This window comes from Mastomys coucha, unplaced genomic scaffold, assembly GCF_008632895.1.
Source record: "Mastomys coucha isolate ucsf_1 unplaced genomic scaffold, UCSF_Mcou_1 pScaffold22, whole genome shotgun sequence".
Classification (NCBI taxonomy): domain Eukaryota; kingdom Metazoa; phylum Chordata; class Mammalia; order Rodentia; family Muridae; genus Mastomys; species Mastomys coucha.
The window spans coordinates 168,646,477-168,663,345 of NW_022196905.1; the positions used below are offsets into that span (position 1 = coordinate 168,646,477).

The following is a 16,869-nucleotide window of genomic DNA, read 5'->3' on the forward strand; positions in this document are numbered from 1 at the left end:
GAACAATATGAAACATTTTAATTCCAGAATGAGGCGACCAGCAATGGAATTCCCTCTATTAGTGAAAAAGTGTGTGTGTGTATATACATACATGTGTGTGTGTGTTTGTGTGTATGTGTACATATATGTACATATACATATATATATAAAGGTGTGTGTATATATGTGCATGTATGTATATATGTGTATTTATATATTTTAAGGTATGTGTATATATATATTTTAAAGTGTGTGTATACGTGCGTGTGTGTGTATACATTTTTTTAAAAATATATTGATCTACTAGGCATGGTGACACATACCTGTAATTCCAGTATTTGGAAATTTGGAAAACTGAGGTGGGGGGGATAAAAACTTTGAAGCCAGTGAGATCCCGTCTCAAAATAGCAGCAACAAAACTCCCCAACGCAGGAAGTAGCAGTAAAGCAGCACATGGCATCCTGTAGCTCTTCACAACTGTCCCTCATCACTCAAGTGTGGGCGGGGTGCTCTACCACTGAGCACTGACCCAGCCCTAGCCCTGACTCCCTCATCCTGAGGAATCAGTGGACTCTGGCTACTTCCTTCCAGGAATGCTACCGGGAAAGCCAGCGAAAGAAGGAAATGGCCAAAAGACCCTAAAATCATTCTCTACCTCACAGAGCTGTTGTAGAAAGAGTCTGGAACACCCAGCCCTCTCTTCAGGCACTGGAAAGGCCAACCCGGCAATAGGAACCTCAGTATCCCGAGAGGAGAGACTCTGACCAATTTTTCCTACTTAGACACTGACTCTTTTAATTTAATTTTATGTGTATTGATACTGTGTCTGCATGTATGCCTGTGTGACAGTGTCAGGTTCCCTTGAACAGGAATTACAGACAATTGTGAGCTACCATGTGGTTGCTGGGAATTGAACCCAGGTCCTCTGGAAGAATAGCCAGTGCTCTTAACCACTAGACCATCGCTCTAGCCTGAAAAGTGACTCTTTAGTTCTTTCATGTCTCCAGGAAATGGCCCTATAGATCTAAAGAGCAGTGTGTGTGTGTGTGTGTGTGTGTGTGTGTGTGTGTGAGACCACACAAAGGGCAGAGGCCTATGGTAGCTTTCCATTTTATTGTTTAAGACAGGTTCTCTTACCGAACCTCGAGTTTCCAATGATCCCTTGAGATCTGCCTGGCTCTGCCCTCCCCCAGCCCGACCCCTCCCCAGGCACATGCCACGACTCCTGGCTTTTGCATGGATGCTAAGTCTCCAGACGCAGACCCTCAGGCTTGTAGTGCAAGCACATTGCCCACTGAGCTAGATCTCCTCACCCACAAAGAGCTTATTTTTTTTAAGGCTAGAGGGTAGTGGGAATTGTAAAAGGCATATTCAAAATCCAAGAAGCATGCTCAGAGGCTTTCTATAAACAACTGTGCTCCAACCAGAAGGCATCAAACATGGCTGTAATCCCAGAATTTGGGAAGTGGGGGCAGGAAGATCAGAATTCTAAGGCTATTCTAAGGCTAGTCTCAGTTCACAGTGAGTTCAAGAGCAGCCCAGGCTACCTAACACCCCACATTGAAAACAGAACAATGCCTCCCAAACCAACCCTCACCAAAACAACCCTTGAGCCTGGGCATTTACCTGAATTAAAAATTGAGCATCTGCCTCACCGGAGCGGCTCAAAGGGCAAGAAAGCGGGTGAAGCGGCACACACCCCAAAGTCCCTTTCTCATCTCACCCTAAGCCTGCCTGCATGGAGGGTCCACACCTGAAGATCTCAGTATCAAAGGGAACAACCCGGTGTTAAAATCCATCGGATCAAATCTGACATGTACAAATGTAGTCAAAGGCACAGTGGCATTTAAAACCAAGACGCTGGGAAATGTACAGTAAAAGATTCACTGTAATAATTAATCTGGTTTCAACAAGGAGAGTTAACTCTTGACAGACGATGCGATGCACACAGCAGGCCATCAGAGCCTGCGTGCCGGTTACTAGGCAGACCACACCTCCTTCCTGCAGTTCACATCTTTCCAGCCTTCTTGCCCATCTGCGCAGGCACTCGGAGGATGTTGGGGGTCTCCTCCATGACTCTGACTAGGAGGTTGTCGATGTAATCCTCCAGCTCCCGCACCTGAAACTCCTTCTTGCTGATGGTTTCCTTCTGTTTGAGGACCAGCTGGATCAGCTCATCGTGGGTCAGCTGTGCATAGGCAAAGGCAGGATCCGAGGGCTGGTATTTCTTTAGAGAGGGAAGGAAGAGGGAAAGGGTTGCAAGTCAGCATAGCACATGAACTCACAGAGATCCGCCTGCCTCTGCCTCCCAAGTGCTGGGATTAAAGGCGTGGGTCATCACACCTAGCTTATAAATCCACTTTCAGCAGAGGATGAAACCAGGAGGCTGACCGAGAAGTACCTAGGAGTCTGTAGAGTGGGTGTGGGTTGGTTACATGGGTTTTTTTTTTTTTTTTTTGCTTTATGATCCTTTGAAAAAATGTAAAAACCAGGGGCCTTGGTGCAGCTCAGTAGCAGAATGCATGCCTAGTGTGTGCAAAGGCCCCGAGATTGATCCCTAGCACCAAAGAGCAAGAACCTTACTTGGCTTCCAGTTCTCACCCCTCTAGTCTTGACTCTGCAGAGGTACATATTGTCAGGAAATGGAATGAGGGGGATGGAGAGATGGCTTAGCGGTTAAGAGCACTGGCTGCTCCTTCAGAGGACCCTGGTTCGATTCCCAGCAATGACAGGGTGGCTCATAACTCTCCCCACACCCTCTCTCTCACACACACGGTGCACAGACATACATGCAAGCATAACAACCACATACATAAAATAAAAATAAAAAATAAAGAAGGAAACATGACGAGGCCTTGGTGGTATCTGGCAGTTGTCACATAATCAGCCAGGCTCAGGGGTCCCAGGTACTCGGGAGACTAAGGTGGCTGGACTACTTGGCTTTAAAGTTGAAACCAGCCTTGAAAACTAGAGTTATCCAACCAGCTATCAACGCAGAAATGGGACAAGCCCCAAGGAGGACCAGAAAGGACACTTAGGGGAGCACACGCTGTGTGGCCAACACAGCGGGGTGCCTGCCAGTCAGCCCAGTCTGCTACCCAAGCTCCCTCTGAGACCCCACCAAAAGCTACTCCACACCCTGAAAACACAATAGCTAAAGCCAAGTGTCACCAGGCTACTGACCTTGCAGGCCACTGGAGCACACACTCTCTGGGTACACAGTGGCCTTTCCCATTTCTGATAGGAGCACATACCCAGAACAGTTGCTTTTAACCAGCATTTATCATCTGGGACAAGGGGGGGCTCTAACTGTGAGCGCAAGAGCTCTGAGCCAGACGGAAATGAGAGATAAAAGTCAATGAGAAGTAGCGAGTCACACCAAGGTCTCAGGAGGGAGTGGGAAGGAGACCTGGCAGCAGAGCCCCAGCTTGGCAGATTTACAGGGGATAGGAAACAAAAGAGTCCAGAGCAACTCAAGGTGATTTTTACCCAAAGACTCCAAGGCATTGAAGAGTTTTAGCCCCAGCTCCAAGCAGAGTCAGGGGCAGAGCCAACGCTAGCAGCTCAACAACCTCGCAGAAGCCTCTCCCCCATTCAAGGGAGCAATCTGCCCAGGGAGAGGAATTCAGAGGAATCCCACTCTCTCACTGGCCAGCCTAGAAGCACATACCGCTGCTTTCACACACACAGCAAGCTTGAATGCAGGTCAGACAGTGCATGAATAGCGGAGATGCTGGCTTCCTCCCCAGCATTTGCTTCTCCCTCCCCCACTCCAGTTTTCTTTGTTTCTTTCTTCTTGTGGAGAACTTATATTCAGAGGGGGTATATACCCTTGGTCTGTTTTTGTTCCTGCTTCTAGGGGCTAAACTCAGCGTTTTAGCCATGGCAAGTCAGCCCTCTACCACTGAGCTACAACCCCTTGAGACACTCCAGGTGTGACTCCCAAAACTAGATTCAGACCCGGCATGATGGTACACACTTGTAATCCCAGCATTAAACAGACAAAAAGGCAAGGAGATCTTGAGTTGGAGGCTAGCCTGCATCATGAAGCAAGCTCTAGGTCAACCTGGGTTACGGTGAGACAGCACCTCAAAAAACAAACAATGCAAAAGTCAGTACCATGTCTAGAATTTTCTGGACACTGAACATACACAGATGTGGATGTCTTCAACACTACTAAACTTTGTTGAAATGGAATGAGGCTGGCTGTGGGACACACCTTAAATCCTTGCACTCTAGAAGCAGAGGCAGATCTAGAGAGGCCAGCCTGGTCTGGTCTACATAAAGAGTTCTAGGTAGGTCATGTCTACAGAGTGAGACCCTGTCTCAATAAAAAGGTATGGTGAATAGCTAACATGTCCTATGTATCTTGCCATAATAAAAGAAAACGGGTATCCATGGACATTTCACACCAAGAAGCATGTCCTCAAGGTTCTCAGATCACACCTCTACACTATAAAAGAGTGTTATTAAGAACATATCCTCAAGGTTTTCAGATCATACCTCTACACTATAAAGAGTGTTATTAAGAAATGCTGATTAGTGGCTGAGTGTGAAGCTTGGTGACAGAGTGTGTGTTTAGCAAGGACAAGGCCCAGCATTATTAAATCCAGAGCCACTCCGTTCTCTCTGTCTCCTCCTCCTTTCTCTCCTCCTCTCTTCCTGAATCAGGGTCTCACGTAGCCCATGCTGGTCTTGAGTTTCTGAGCTTCCAGCTTCCGGCCTTCACGTCCCAAGTGTGTGCCACCACATCCAGGCTCCGCTTCCCAAGTGTGTGCCACCACATCCACCTCCGCTTCCCACGTGTGTGCCACCACATCCAGCCTCCGCTTTCCATGTGTGTGCCACCACATCCAGGCTTTCTCTTTCCTTTCTTTGTGCTGTCTTCCCTGTCTTTCTTTTTGAGACAAGGTCTCACATAGCCCAGGTTGACCTCAAACTACCTGTGTAGTCATGGATGGCTTTTAACTTAGGATTTTCCTCTCTCTTCCTCAGGACTGCGATTACAAGCATGTGCTACCATACCCCGTTTATATAGTCTTAAGGATCAACCTCATGCTTCATGATTACTAGGCAAGAACTCCATCAATTGAATTAATCCCCCTGAGTCCTTTCCTTTACTTATTTCTTAAAATGGTATGTTTTAGAATGTTGACATCAGGCAGAGTATAGTTTCGAAGCATTTTTTAAATTTAAAAACATTACATTATGGCTACACTTATTTCCAGTGTGTGTGTGGAGCAGGGAGTGCGAGTCATGGTACATGTGTACAGGTCAGAGGACAAACTGAGGGGCAGAGTCAGTTCTTTCCTACTTTGTAGGTCCCAGGGACTGAACTCAGGTCATTAGACTTGGTGCATTTATAGAGGAACCACCTCCCCTGAGAAGAGCCTTTTTTGGGTGATTGTTCTGTCAGTGTAATTAAATTTTAGTTCAAATTGATTTTAGAAAAATTTAATTCCAGTATATTTTAACCATCACTGTCATGCTAGATATTTCTTGTTTTCAACTATCATAAGTACATACAACATTTCTTTTTTTATTTTGTTTTTTTGTTTTTTTGAGACAGGGTTTCTCTATGTAGCCCTGGCTGTCCTGGAACTCACTCTGTAGACTAGGTTGGCTTCGAACTCAGAAATCCGCCTGCCTCTGCCTCCCAAGTGCTGGGATTAAAGGCATGCACCACCACTGCCTGGTCCAACATTTCTTTTAAAAATGTTTCATTTGTAATTATGCCTGTGTATTATCTGTGCACACAAGCGTGTGTGCCCATGGAGGCCAGAAGAGGGAATGAGATAGTCTGGCACCGCATGCTGGTTGTAAGGACACATTCCTGTTACCGCAGTTAATGGCCAGCCTGGGCTATATGGAACCTTGTCTCCAAAAGCAAGAATGATGCGGCTGGAGAGATGGTTCAGTGCTCAAGAGTTCTGTGGTTGCTCCTGCAGAAACCATGGGTTCGTTCCCAGTGTCCACACAGTGGCTGACAATCACCTTTAATTCCAGGTTCAGGGGATCTAATGCCCTCTTCTGGTTCTGTGGGCACCAGGCAAGCATGCAGTACACACACATACATGCAGGTAAACACACACATACGCATTAAAAGAAAAATAAAATCTCCACTTGAATCTGTAATCAAAGAGTAAAGAATAGATCTACAACTTTGAAATCATGAGAAGATTCTAGGCTAGGCAGTAGTGGCACGTGAGTTTAAAACCAGCACTCGGGAGGTAGAAGCAGGTGGATCCTGGAGTTCCAGGCCAGCCTGGTTTATAGAGAATTCCAGGATAACCAAGGCTACATGAAAAAACAAAACAAAACAAAACAAAAACCCTGTCTCAAAAAAACAAAACAAAACAAAAAAATAAATAAAACAAAAACAACAGCAACAAAACAAAAAACTCATACCTAATTCAAAAACGAATGTGAACTAAATAGAGTTCACAAAAGCTGAGACACAAATCACCAGGAGACAAAGCAATGTTCAACATCCTTAATCTTCAAGAAAATACAAAGAGGGGGCTGGCGAGATGGCTCAGCAGGTAAGAGCACTGACTGCTCTTCCAAAGGCCCTGAGTTCAAATCCCAGCAACCACATGATGGCTCACAACCACCCGTAATGAGATCTGACGCCCTCTTCTGGTGCATCTGAAGACAGCTACAGTGAATTACGCTGGAGTGAGCTGAGCTGGAGCAAGCGGGGCCAGCAGAGTTCCTGAGTTCAATTCCCAGCAGCCACACACATGATGGCTCACAGCCATCTGTACAGCTACAGTGCACTCATATACATAAAATAAAATAAATCTTTAAAAACAAAAAAGAAAATGCAAATACTTTGAGATTTCATTTTACATCAGTCAGAATGGTTAAGATCAACAAACCAGATGACAGCTTGGGCTATCGAGGACATGGAGTAAGGGGAACAGTCATCTACTGCTGGATGCGCAGACTTATATAGCCACTCTAGGAATCGGAAAAATCTTAGCATGATGGAATATTTTTCAGTTGTTTAGAAAAATAAAATTGTGACAGATGGGTGTAGTGGCACATGCCTTAATCCCAGCACTTGGGAGGCAGAGGCAAGTAGATCTCTGTGAGTTCAAGGACAGCATGGTCTTCAAAGCAAGTCAAGGTCAGCCAGGGCTCTGTTACACAGCGAAACCCTGTCTTAAAAAACAAAACAAAACAACAACAACAAAAAAAAACAGGGCTGGAGAGATGGTTCAGTGGTTAAGAGCACTGACTGCTCTTCTAAAGGTCCCGAGTTCAATTCTCAGCAACCACATGGTGGCTCACAACTATCCGTAATGGGATCTGATGACCTCTCCTGGTGTCTGAGGAGAGCAAAGTGTACTCACATACATAAAATAAATAAATATTAAAAAAACAAAAACAAAAAAACCCATGTTTAAAACAAAACAAAAAAAGTGCGCACCAATACACAGTGCTTTTTAATATATTTAAATTTGACCAGGCAGTGGTGGCGCACGCATTTAATCCCAGTTGGGAGGCAGAGGCAGGCGGATTTCTGAGTTCGAGACCAGCCTGATCTACAGAGTGAGTTCTAGGACAGCCAGGGCTACACAGAGAAACCCTGTCTTGAAAGAACAAAAAGAAAAGAGAGAGAGAGAGAGAAAGAGAGAGAGAGAAAGAGAGAGAGAGAGAGAGAGAGAGAGAGTGAGTGTGTGTGAGAGAGAGAGAGTGAGAAAGAATGAGAGAGAGAGAGAGGGAGGGAGGAACTGGAGGAGAGAAAGAAAACCAGGTTCAATGTGAACGGATCTGAACCCAGATGGAGGCCACAGGGGCTCCCTGTGCTACTTCCGTAACTTTTTAAATGTTGGGAACTATTTTTGAGAAACAAAACCCAGAGCATCTATATCAAGAACTTTATATTTTTGCCTAAAGATACGAAATATGGAGAAAGAAAATCTAAAAAGCAAAAACCAAAAACCTAAGTGTCAGGTGATGTGGCGGCACCTGCCTGTACCCCCAGCACCCAGGCGGAGGCTGAGTCATGAGGACTGCCAGGAGTTTAAGGTAACCTGGGAAACACAGTGAGTTCTAGGCTAGCTGGGGCTATAGAAACCCTGTCTTTAAAAAGCAAAACAAATAAGGGAAAACAAGTACCATCATACTTGACAGACAGTGCTGTGACTCACATTGCTAGAGACAAAAAGAATTCAGTAAGAGATTATTAAACATAAGGAAATGTGACTATCTAGTCGATGGAAAGTCTGGGGGCTCTCAGAGGTCACCCAGACTCCAGAGTAAGTAATTCCCAGAACTGCCTGCCAGCCAAGTACTTTAACTTCTGCTGTGGCTGTTCTGATAGGATCTTCCTACGCTGCCCAGGCTGGCCCCCACCCTACCCATCAGCCCCCAGTGTAGCTGCAACAGCTGAGGCCAGCTGCAAGGGTGGGCGACTGTATACACACAGGCTCTGCACCCTGAACAGACACCCACCTTCTCTGGACACTCACCTTCATGAGGGCCTCGTTGATCAGGTTCTCACTGATGATGGTGGCTGTTCCAAAACTAGAGTTTGCGATCTTGGTGGCTGTTGTGCTCATCGGCTTCACGGGGTGAGGCCTAGAGAGACAAGGAGAGAGTCCTTAAACCTCCAGTAACCACAAAGCTGAAGAGTACCCATCTCAAAGACAGGCAAGGGGGACAGGGAAGCATCTCTGGACCCATATCCAGCTCACGACTTAGCTCCTGTGGGATTCAAAGTCAGCAGGGCCAGATAGCCACATACAGCCAGTAACGCACATCCCTGGCCAGGGCGCTCTGGCAGACTCTTTAAGTCCCTCAGTCTGGTTATGGGCACAAGAACAGTAGGACCCATCATCTCTCAGGCTGGCACATAGCTCTGCAGCAGAGTATTTGCACAGCATGCACAAGGCCTCAGGTTCCATCCCCAGCCCTGCAAAAAAAACTTAATTAATTTTAATAAATAAGTAAACAAACAAACAAACAAAAATACTATTAATAGTAAAGAAGATCGAAAGAATGATAGTTTATCATCCTTGGAGGTTACGCTACACACTAGAACTCTACTGAGGGGCTCTACCGTAAGGAAGCTCTCAGTAGAACTTCCAGCATTGCTTTGTTCTACTGCTCCATTTCAGCTGGCTTCCCTGACCCTGGAGACACAAGGCCCCATGCTGCCATAGCTACAAAACTCCATCACACTATAGAAACATTCCTAAGCTATAGACAATTATGCCCTTGCTATCCACACGGATGGGTCTTGAGTCATTCCAAGCACCAAGTTCACAGACCCTGTGTGACAAGCCTTGCCAGCCATAAACAGGCACATTCGGACATCAGGACATCCATTTGATTTGAAGGCATGGTCAGGTAAGAGCAAAGACAACGGACAAAGACAATCTCCCCGTCATGTCTCCTCACCTGTGCTTGGCTGCCCCAGCTCCCACACTTGGCTGAGCTGGGGCTGGATGTATCTCTGAGGGTGTGACCCAGGCTTGTAGGATTGGCTTCTTCTTGCCAAGGTTCTCAACTTTACTAGCAGAGACGTCTGCTGTGGCTTGTTTTTGAGATTCTGCTACACTGGTGTGGTGACTGTCGGAAGATGGAGAACTGGGGAAAGAGTGTGCCGTGGTGGGGAAGGTCTCAGCGAGTGAGGAGCTGGGCACAGGAGAGTCCTGGGATACGCACAGAGGTGAACCTGGCTTCCCACTTCCCATCAGCTTCTCCTCCTCGACAGTACCAGGGCCTGGTAGCTCTTCATTCACACTCGAGGGAGTTTGGGGCCTGAAGTCACACTGATTCTCCACGGGCTCTGACTCATGTGCCCCGCCACTAGCCTCCCCTGCCATATCCAGAATGGAAGGTGTCCCGTTCAAGGGTAGAACTCCCGCTTCTAGATCAACCAGCCTCTCTGCCTTTCCTCCATCTCCAGCCTCATCGACTCTTTCATCATCCGATGCCACTTCAGGAATGGACGGAAGAGACAAGCTCAGATCAGCCATGATAGGAGACTTCAAATCCGAGGCAGACGGAAGGTCACTCAGGGGGTTAGAGAGCAGGCCTTCATGATCGCTGGCTTTGCTCTGACAGGGAGCCATGAGGTCATCCTTCTCCGCATCCCTCAAAAGCTGGGTACCTCTTGCTGGGCTGGCTTCACTTGTTGGGCCTTCCGAGAGACTCTCGCTTTCAGAAGGGATGGCGGGCTGAGCTTCTGTGGTCACGGGTTCCTGTCCTGTGCCTTCTCTATGGGGAAACTCTGGGGACCCTGCATGGGGCATGTTTCCAGCAACAGGCCCTTCCTGTGTCAGCTGCTGGGGATGACCTCTGTCCTCCTCTTCGAGCTCAGTGGATCCTTCTGTTTCTTCTTCCACAAAGAGCTGTTCAGAAAAAGACACGCGCTTCTTGGCCTTCTTTGGCCCTCCGCTGGCATTCTGATGCATCCCCTCATGTTTCTGCGCTATGTGGTGAAAGGAGGAGGGCGCCTCTTCCTCTTGAAGAGGGGGCATTGCTTCTTCGACTGCAGTGGTCATTCCATCATCGTGAACATTCTCCACAGAAGACCCAAACTCTGTGGGAGACCTCTCAGCAAGGCTTATGACTCTGCCACCGCTGATGGAAAGCACTGAGGGCGCTCCTGGGGCCTCGTGAGGTGAGGGGGCCCAGTGCTGCTCTGGGAAAGGCATCTTCACAAGTTCTTCATGCTGCCCCATAAGGGTCTTTTCTGACTCATCACTGCTGGCTTCCTTCCCTGTGCCTGTCTCTCTGGCCTTGTCCCCTGAAGACTCTTCCGTCCCCTTCCGCGCAGGTGTAGGAAGTTGTTCACAGGGTGATCCGGAGGCAGAAGAGTCAACGTTTGCAGCTGGTGTTAAGCTAGAGACTGCTCTGAGGAGCAAAGGAGCTTCTTCAGCATCGGCCTCACCCTTGCCTGTGGGCCAGTGTTCAATTGGAGTGGATGTGGAAAGAGGAGCTGCTAAGGGAGACGAGAAAGAGGAGGCAGAAGGACTTTCAGAGAACTGTGTCTCCGAGTCACATCTCAAGTCGGAAAGGACAGGAGCCTGAGTAGAGCAAGAGGGAAAAGGGGCAAAGTGAGCAGAGTCGGGGGAAGGAAGCCTGGCTTTGGGCTGAGCCTCCGGAGAAACTGCCGGTCTGCAAAAAGGACAAAATAAAATCTGCAGGTCAGTAGCAGATGCATCTCAAACACATTTAAAAACAGTCATTAGGAGGGACAGGCTTTTATGGTCAAGGTGAAGGAGACAGCAATTCTCATCATACAAACTGATCACTTTGTTTTTCCTTCCTGCTGGGGAATCAAAGCCAGGGCCCTGTACATGCCATGTGAATCCTACACAACCGAGACGCATTCTCCCCACAGAAAGAGGCACTGTTTAGCACCAGGCACACCTGTCACACAGGATCTGTTGTAATGCAAATGGAAAGACTCAGCTAGAGCAGTAGGCTAGAGCAGTAGACGGCCTAAAAAGCTCAGAGGAATGGAAAACAACAAGTATGGATTCTGAAGAGAAAGTACATCTGTTGCAGAATCTCCCAAAAGTTTGTCTCCCCACGCCCATTCCAGAGAAAGGTCCACTGAGTGAGAGTCACTCAGAAAAGCAGAAGCTCTTTGAGGCTTAGGCAGGCTCTTAAGAGCAGGCACAGGGGAGACAGACCCGAGAACAGTCAGAGGAGCACTAAAGAGTGGACCAAGGTCTCTCACACCAGCAAACTGATCCCAGGTACCAGGAGGGAAGGCAGCTGTCTCCACAGGACAGCATGCACTGAAAACTGCTTGTGTACCCACCGCAACCCTGCACGCTCAGCTCACGTGTATAGATTGGCCTCAGCCGGTCTCCTTTCACTGGAGTCCGGTTAGCTCACTGAGGACAACTTTCACTTATGTATGCTGTGGCTTTAGGCTGGGAAAAAGCCCTGCCCTCTGTGTGCTGAGCAGGCCAGGCTAGCAGAGGTGACTGGTTCAAATGACTTCAGACTGGCAAACCTTTGCACACACATCCTGAGACTGACGGGGTTTGTTCTAGTGGAGACTTTGCGGAACGCCAGGTCCGATATGTAAAAAACTAAGACTCACCTAGGCTTCACAGCTTTGGTCTGGGGAGCCCTTGCAGCAGGAACTGGTGGTTTCAGTTCAGACTTGGACTCTGGGCTGGCTTCCCGGTCTGAGATCTGCACATCCTCAAAGGGGTTCGGGGAGCTGCCCCACTGGGAGGCAACGGGTAGAGTGGCATCTTTCTCAGGTCTTCTCACGAGGTCTTCCTCCCTCACATGGGCTTCCACAAGTGCACCTTTCTTTTCCTTCTCTTTCTCTGAGACAGTGGGAAGATGTTCGCCTTCACTGCCTTTAGCCACATCTTTCTTTCCTGTTACCAGAGAAAGTAAAGAGGACTTCTTGCTCTCCTGCTTCTTGCTGTCTTTTGTTTCTTTGGCAGCCTCCATGTTTGCTGGAGACACGCTCTCTCTACTGTCCCCACTGGTCAGAGGCCGGTAGGATGGCAAAGACATAGACTTCATGGAGTCCTTGGTGTGGGAGTCAGACAGTCGCCTGTCAGAGGACATGCCACCTCCTTCCCCTGGTTCCTTAGGAGACCGGGCAGCCAAGTTTTCAGTGGATGAGAATAAATGCTTCTTCCTGAAGCCCTGCGGAGATGGGGAATTAGAAGGGCTGCTCTCTCTGATCTCGCTCTTGGCCTCTGACTCCTCCATGTAAACATGGTTCCCGTTGATACAGACGTTAGATCGGGAAAGAGAGTCATTCTTGGACCGGAGGCCCCCGAGGAAGGAGAGTCCTTCTTTCTTGGGAAGGCTGAAGTTGGACTGGTTCAACTGTGTATGGTCTGTACTGGATGTTCGCTTGTGGGACATGACTGGGAAAAAAAAGAAACAGCAAAAGGGGTTAGTGCTGAAGAGCTAGTTCAGGGAGTAAAGGAACGCACCATGAAGACTAATGACCTCAGTAGTTCACAGGACCTGTATGGTCAAAAGAGGACTGACACCCCTACAGGCACGCATGCACTCACACATACACACACACACACACACACACACACACACACACACTTAAATAAAAACTAAGGCTGAGGGTATAGGTCAGAGTTAGAGCGTTTGTCTATCATGCACAAGGTTCTGGGGTTCAATCTCTAGTAATGAAGAAGGAAAGAAATAATGAGTGAGCGATGCGGGGCATAGGTCGGTGGTGGTGTTCTTGGTTAGCATTTTGAGCCTCAGCTTTGCAAAGACAGGAAGAGACAGGTCGGGGTGGGGGTGAAGTGGGAGTGATCAGTTGCAATGGGCAGGGGCATCTGTCAATGGGTTCAACATGTGCACACATTTCCAATGATGGTAACTGGTAAGAAGATACTAAGCACTCGACAGCACACAAGATGGCTCCTCACAACAGCCCGAGCAATCGGCAGTGAAGAAGTTAAGAAATCCAGTGTCAAACCAACAGAAAAGGCCAGGTTCTTGATAAGAGTAACAGAATCGGGCCACTAAAAGGGATTTAGCAATTGTAGCTGAAGTTCAAATTATACAATTCAGAGTTAAGGAGGCTGGACTACTGAGCTTCCATCAGGAATGACACACAGAGGAGACAAGCACATGATAAACGCTCAGCAGACATCTGATAAATTAATGAAATACGACACATACAAGGTCCTATAGTCTTCTTTCATATACAGTAGGAGCTGGGGGTTTGGAGCAGTGTTAGAGCTCTTGTCCAGAACACTCAAGGTCCTGGGCTGGATCCTCAGGCCTGTGAGAAAAACAAGCAACAGCAGAAGCCCTCAAACGCGCTGATTCTGTGAGCCAAGCCCCTGAAGAAGGCACGTACATGTATTCTTAAGAAACAAAGCCTTTGCAAAGAATGCTCACCATCATCACTGTAGTTAACTGAAACCCGAAGGCCTCCCTCTGCCTTCTCAGAGCACAGTCAGGTAAACTGTGAAGGAGGGTGAGCTAGCAATAACGGGAACTCACCATCCGAGGCGGAGGAGGACTCATCCTCATTGTCGTCATCGTCCCACCGGGACTGGAAGTCTCCGGCCCGCAGCAGGACTTTGTCTGGCTTGGCCGTGGGCAGGACAGACATGGACTGGGAGAGCGGCGTCTTCTGCAGACTCGACTTGGAAAACAAAGTCTTGATCTTCGATTTCTTTTTCTTGTCTTTCGAGAAGGACTCATCGTCACTGTCGACGGAGGGTGTTGTGCTGGGGACAATGGCGGAGGCGGTATCCGAGGCACTGTCCTTATTCTTCCCTTTGATCTTGTCCTTCAGTTTTCCAAATGGATTCCGGGACTTATCTTTCATGGAGAGGTCAAACATGCTAGCCGTCATGTTGTTTCTCATAAACTGGATGTCGACCTCGATTTCTCCTCTCTCTTTGTCCTTCTTTCCAGGTTTGGACTTCAAGGTGTACCATCTAAAAGGGGAGAGACAGAGGTTACCTCTGGATGGAAGCAGCTCCAACAGGGCTCCTGACCCCATCAGCAGCCTCTCCTCTCTGCTGCTCGAACCTCTCACACAAACACACTTCTAAAATATTATTTGCTTATTATTATTTAGATGAATACACTGTGGCTGTCTTCAGACCCACACCAGAAGAGGGCACCAGATCCCATTACAGATGGTTGTGAGTCACCATGTAGTTGCTGGGAACTGAACTCAGTACCTTTCAGGAGAACAGTCAGTGTTCTTAATCACTGAGCCATCTCTCCAGCCCCACAAATACATTTCCACTGTCTCAATGAAGGGGGAAGAGGAGAGTTTCCCTTTTACTTGTCCTTTCATTTTTGTAGCGCAGGGGATGGAACGAGGCCATCATGCAAAACAGGCTACAGAACACTTGGCCCTGGCCCCGAACGCTTATTTCTAAGTTGTTTTGCCCATATGCTAGACAAAGGTACTTAGGGTACTCATCTTTCTAAGGATTAGACCATTTGGGAGGCAGAAACAGGCAGATATCTGAGTTCGAGGCCAGCCTGGTCTACAGAGTGAGTTCCAGGACAGCCAGAGCTATACAGAGAAACCCTGTCTCGAAAAACCAAAAAAAAAAAAAAAAAAAAAAAAAAAAAAAAAAAAAGGGTTAGACCTAGGACCTTGAGCACATTATCCAAGTACTCTACCACTGAGCTCTACCATCAACCCTTATAATCAGCTAGAATAATAATAATCATCCACTAATGATTTATTTCTAAAACTAAAGAGCTTGGCACAATGGTGCAGGCCTACAGTCCTAGCTATTGGGGCAGTGGGCACAGTAGAAGTTTGAGGCCAGCTTAGAAAATACAAGACCCTATGTCAGTCAGGTGTGGTGGCACATGCCTTTAATCCAAGCACCTGAGAGGCAGAGGAAGGCAGGTCTCTGTGAGTTTGAGGCTAGCCTGCTCTGTATATGTAGTCCCAGGCCAGCTAGGGCTACCTAGTGAGACGCTACCTCAACAAACAAACAAACCCTCAAAGACAGGAACTAACAGAGACCCACAACTGGACATCATATAGACAGTGAAAGCTCTTGGACCACTAGTCCTAAGTGGGAGGTCTCCATCAAACCTCTCCCCTTGGCTCAGGGAACTCTGGAAGAGAATGCAGCAAGATTATAAAGCCAGAGCAATAGAGTATATTAAGAAGACCTTTGGACGGACGACATTTGCTCTCACAGAGGTGGTGGCAGCACAGGGCATCACAGGTTCAAGTCAGATGGAGTCCCAGTGCTGAGAGGGGAAGTGAACAGAAAACTCCTACTCTAACCCAAAAGCTATCTCCAATTGCCAACAGCTTGCAAAGGAAACATTAGTTTCTGCAAGGGAGTCTCCCTAGATATACAAACCACACTGGACACACGGGCTCCATGCCCAGCGGTATTAGCCAGCACAGATTATCTCTGTAGTATTTCTATCAACTTTTTGTCTCATGTCGCTTTGTCTGGGGATTTTTTAGCTTACTGATCTTTTGCTTGTATATTATGGTTTCTGATTTTGTGTTTTCGTAGGTTTTACTTTTTGTGTGCGTGTCTCTGTGTTTTCTTTTCTTTGTTAAAAATTCTGGTATGACGGGCAGTGGTGGCGCACGCCTTTAATCCCAGCACTTGGGAGGCAGAGGCAGGTGGATTTCTGAGATCGAGGCCAGCCTGGTCTACAGACTTGAGTTCCAGGACAGCCAGAGCTATACAGAGAAACCCTGTCTTGAAAAACCAAAAAAAAAAAAAAAAAAAAAAAAAAAAAAAAAAAAAAAATCTGGTATGTAGAGACAGATAGACAGGGAGAATTGTATCGTAGGCTATAGTTCAATTTCTTCACTAATTGTGTGGTTGTCCGCAATCTTGGCCATCATTCCATGTGTAACCTTGCATAAGGTAAATCATATTGTTGGTTCCCATATAACACCCACTTACTTCCACTGAGACCTCTGATTATCCTCACATCGCTGTCTTTTAAAAATTAGATTTGGGGGCAGGACAGATGGATCAGTGGTTAAGAGCACTGACTGTTCTTCCAGAGGCCCTGTGTTCAATTCCCAGCAATCACATGGTGGCTCATCTGTAATGGGATCCAATGTACCCTTGTGATGTGTGTCTGAAGACAGCTACCATGTTCTCATATAAATAAAAATAAATAAATCTTTAAAAATATAAAAAATAAAAAAATAAACAAATAAAAATTAGACTCGAGAGCAACACCAAAAAAAATAAAATAAAAAAAAATAAAAAATCTGGTGTTAGCCAGACAGTGGTGGCACATGCCTTTAATCCCAGAAGTTAGGATTAAGGCCAGCCTGGTCTACAGAGCGAGTTCTAAGGATAGCCAGGGCTATACAGAGAAACCCTGTCTTGGAAGAGGAAAAGTTCCAATGTCATATTTTCTTTCTTTCTTCCTTTTTCTTTTCTTTTT

The 16,869-nt window shown here is 47.1% G+C and overlaps 1 protein-coding gene across 2 annotated transcripts in view; it reads right to left on the reverse strand.

Annotated features, from left to right (window-relative positions):
- Positions 1 to 272: 272 nt before the first annotated feature.
- Positions 273 to 16,869, reverse strand: part of Rab11fip1 (RAB11 family interacting protein 1) — a 33,009-nt gene continuing 16,412 nt past the window's right edge. The window contains exons 2-6 of one of the 2 annotated variants that reach the window (XM_031339445.1): positions 13,960 to 14,402; positions 12,056 to 12,848; positions 9,391 to 11,115; positions 8,460 to 8,568; positions 273 to 2,206 (exon numbers count right to left, since the gene is read on the reverse strand). In XM_031339445.1, coding sequence (XP_031195305.1) covers positions 1,988 to 2,206; positions 8,460 to 8,568; positions 9,391 to 11,115; positions 12,056 to 12,848; positions 13,960 to 14,402 — 3,289 coding nt within the window. In that variant the 3' untranslated portion in view covers positions 273 to 1,987. The remainder of the gene's footprint in view (positions 2,207 to 8,459; positions 8,569 to 9,390; positions 11,116 to 12,055; positions 12,849 to 13,959; positions 14,403 to 16,869) is intronic. The other variant, XM_031339446.1, reaches the window with a different exon arrangement.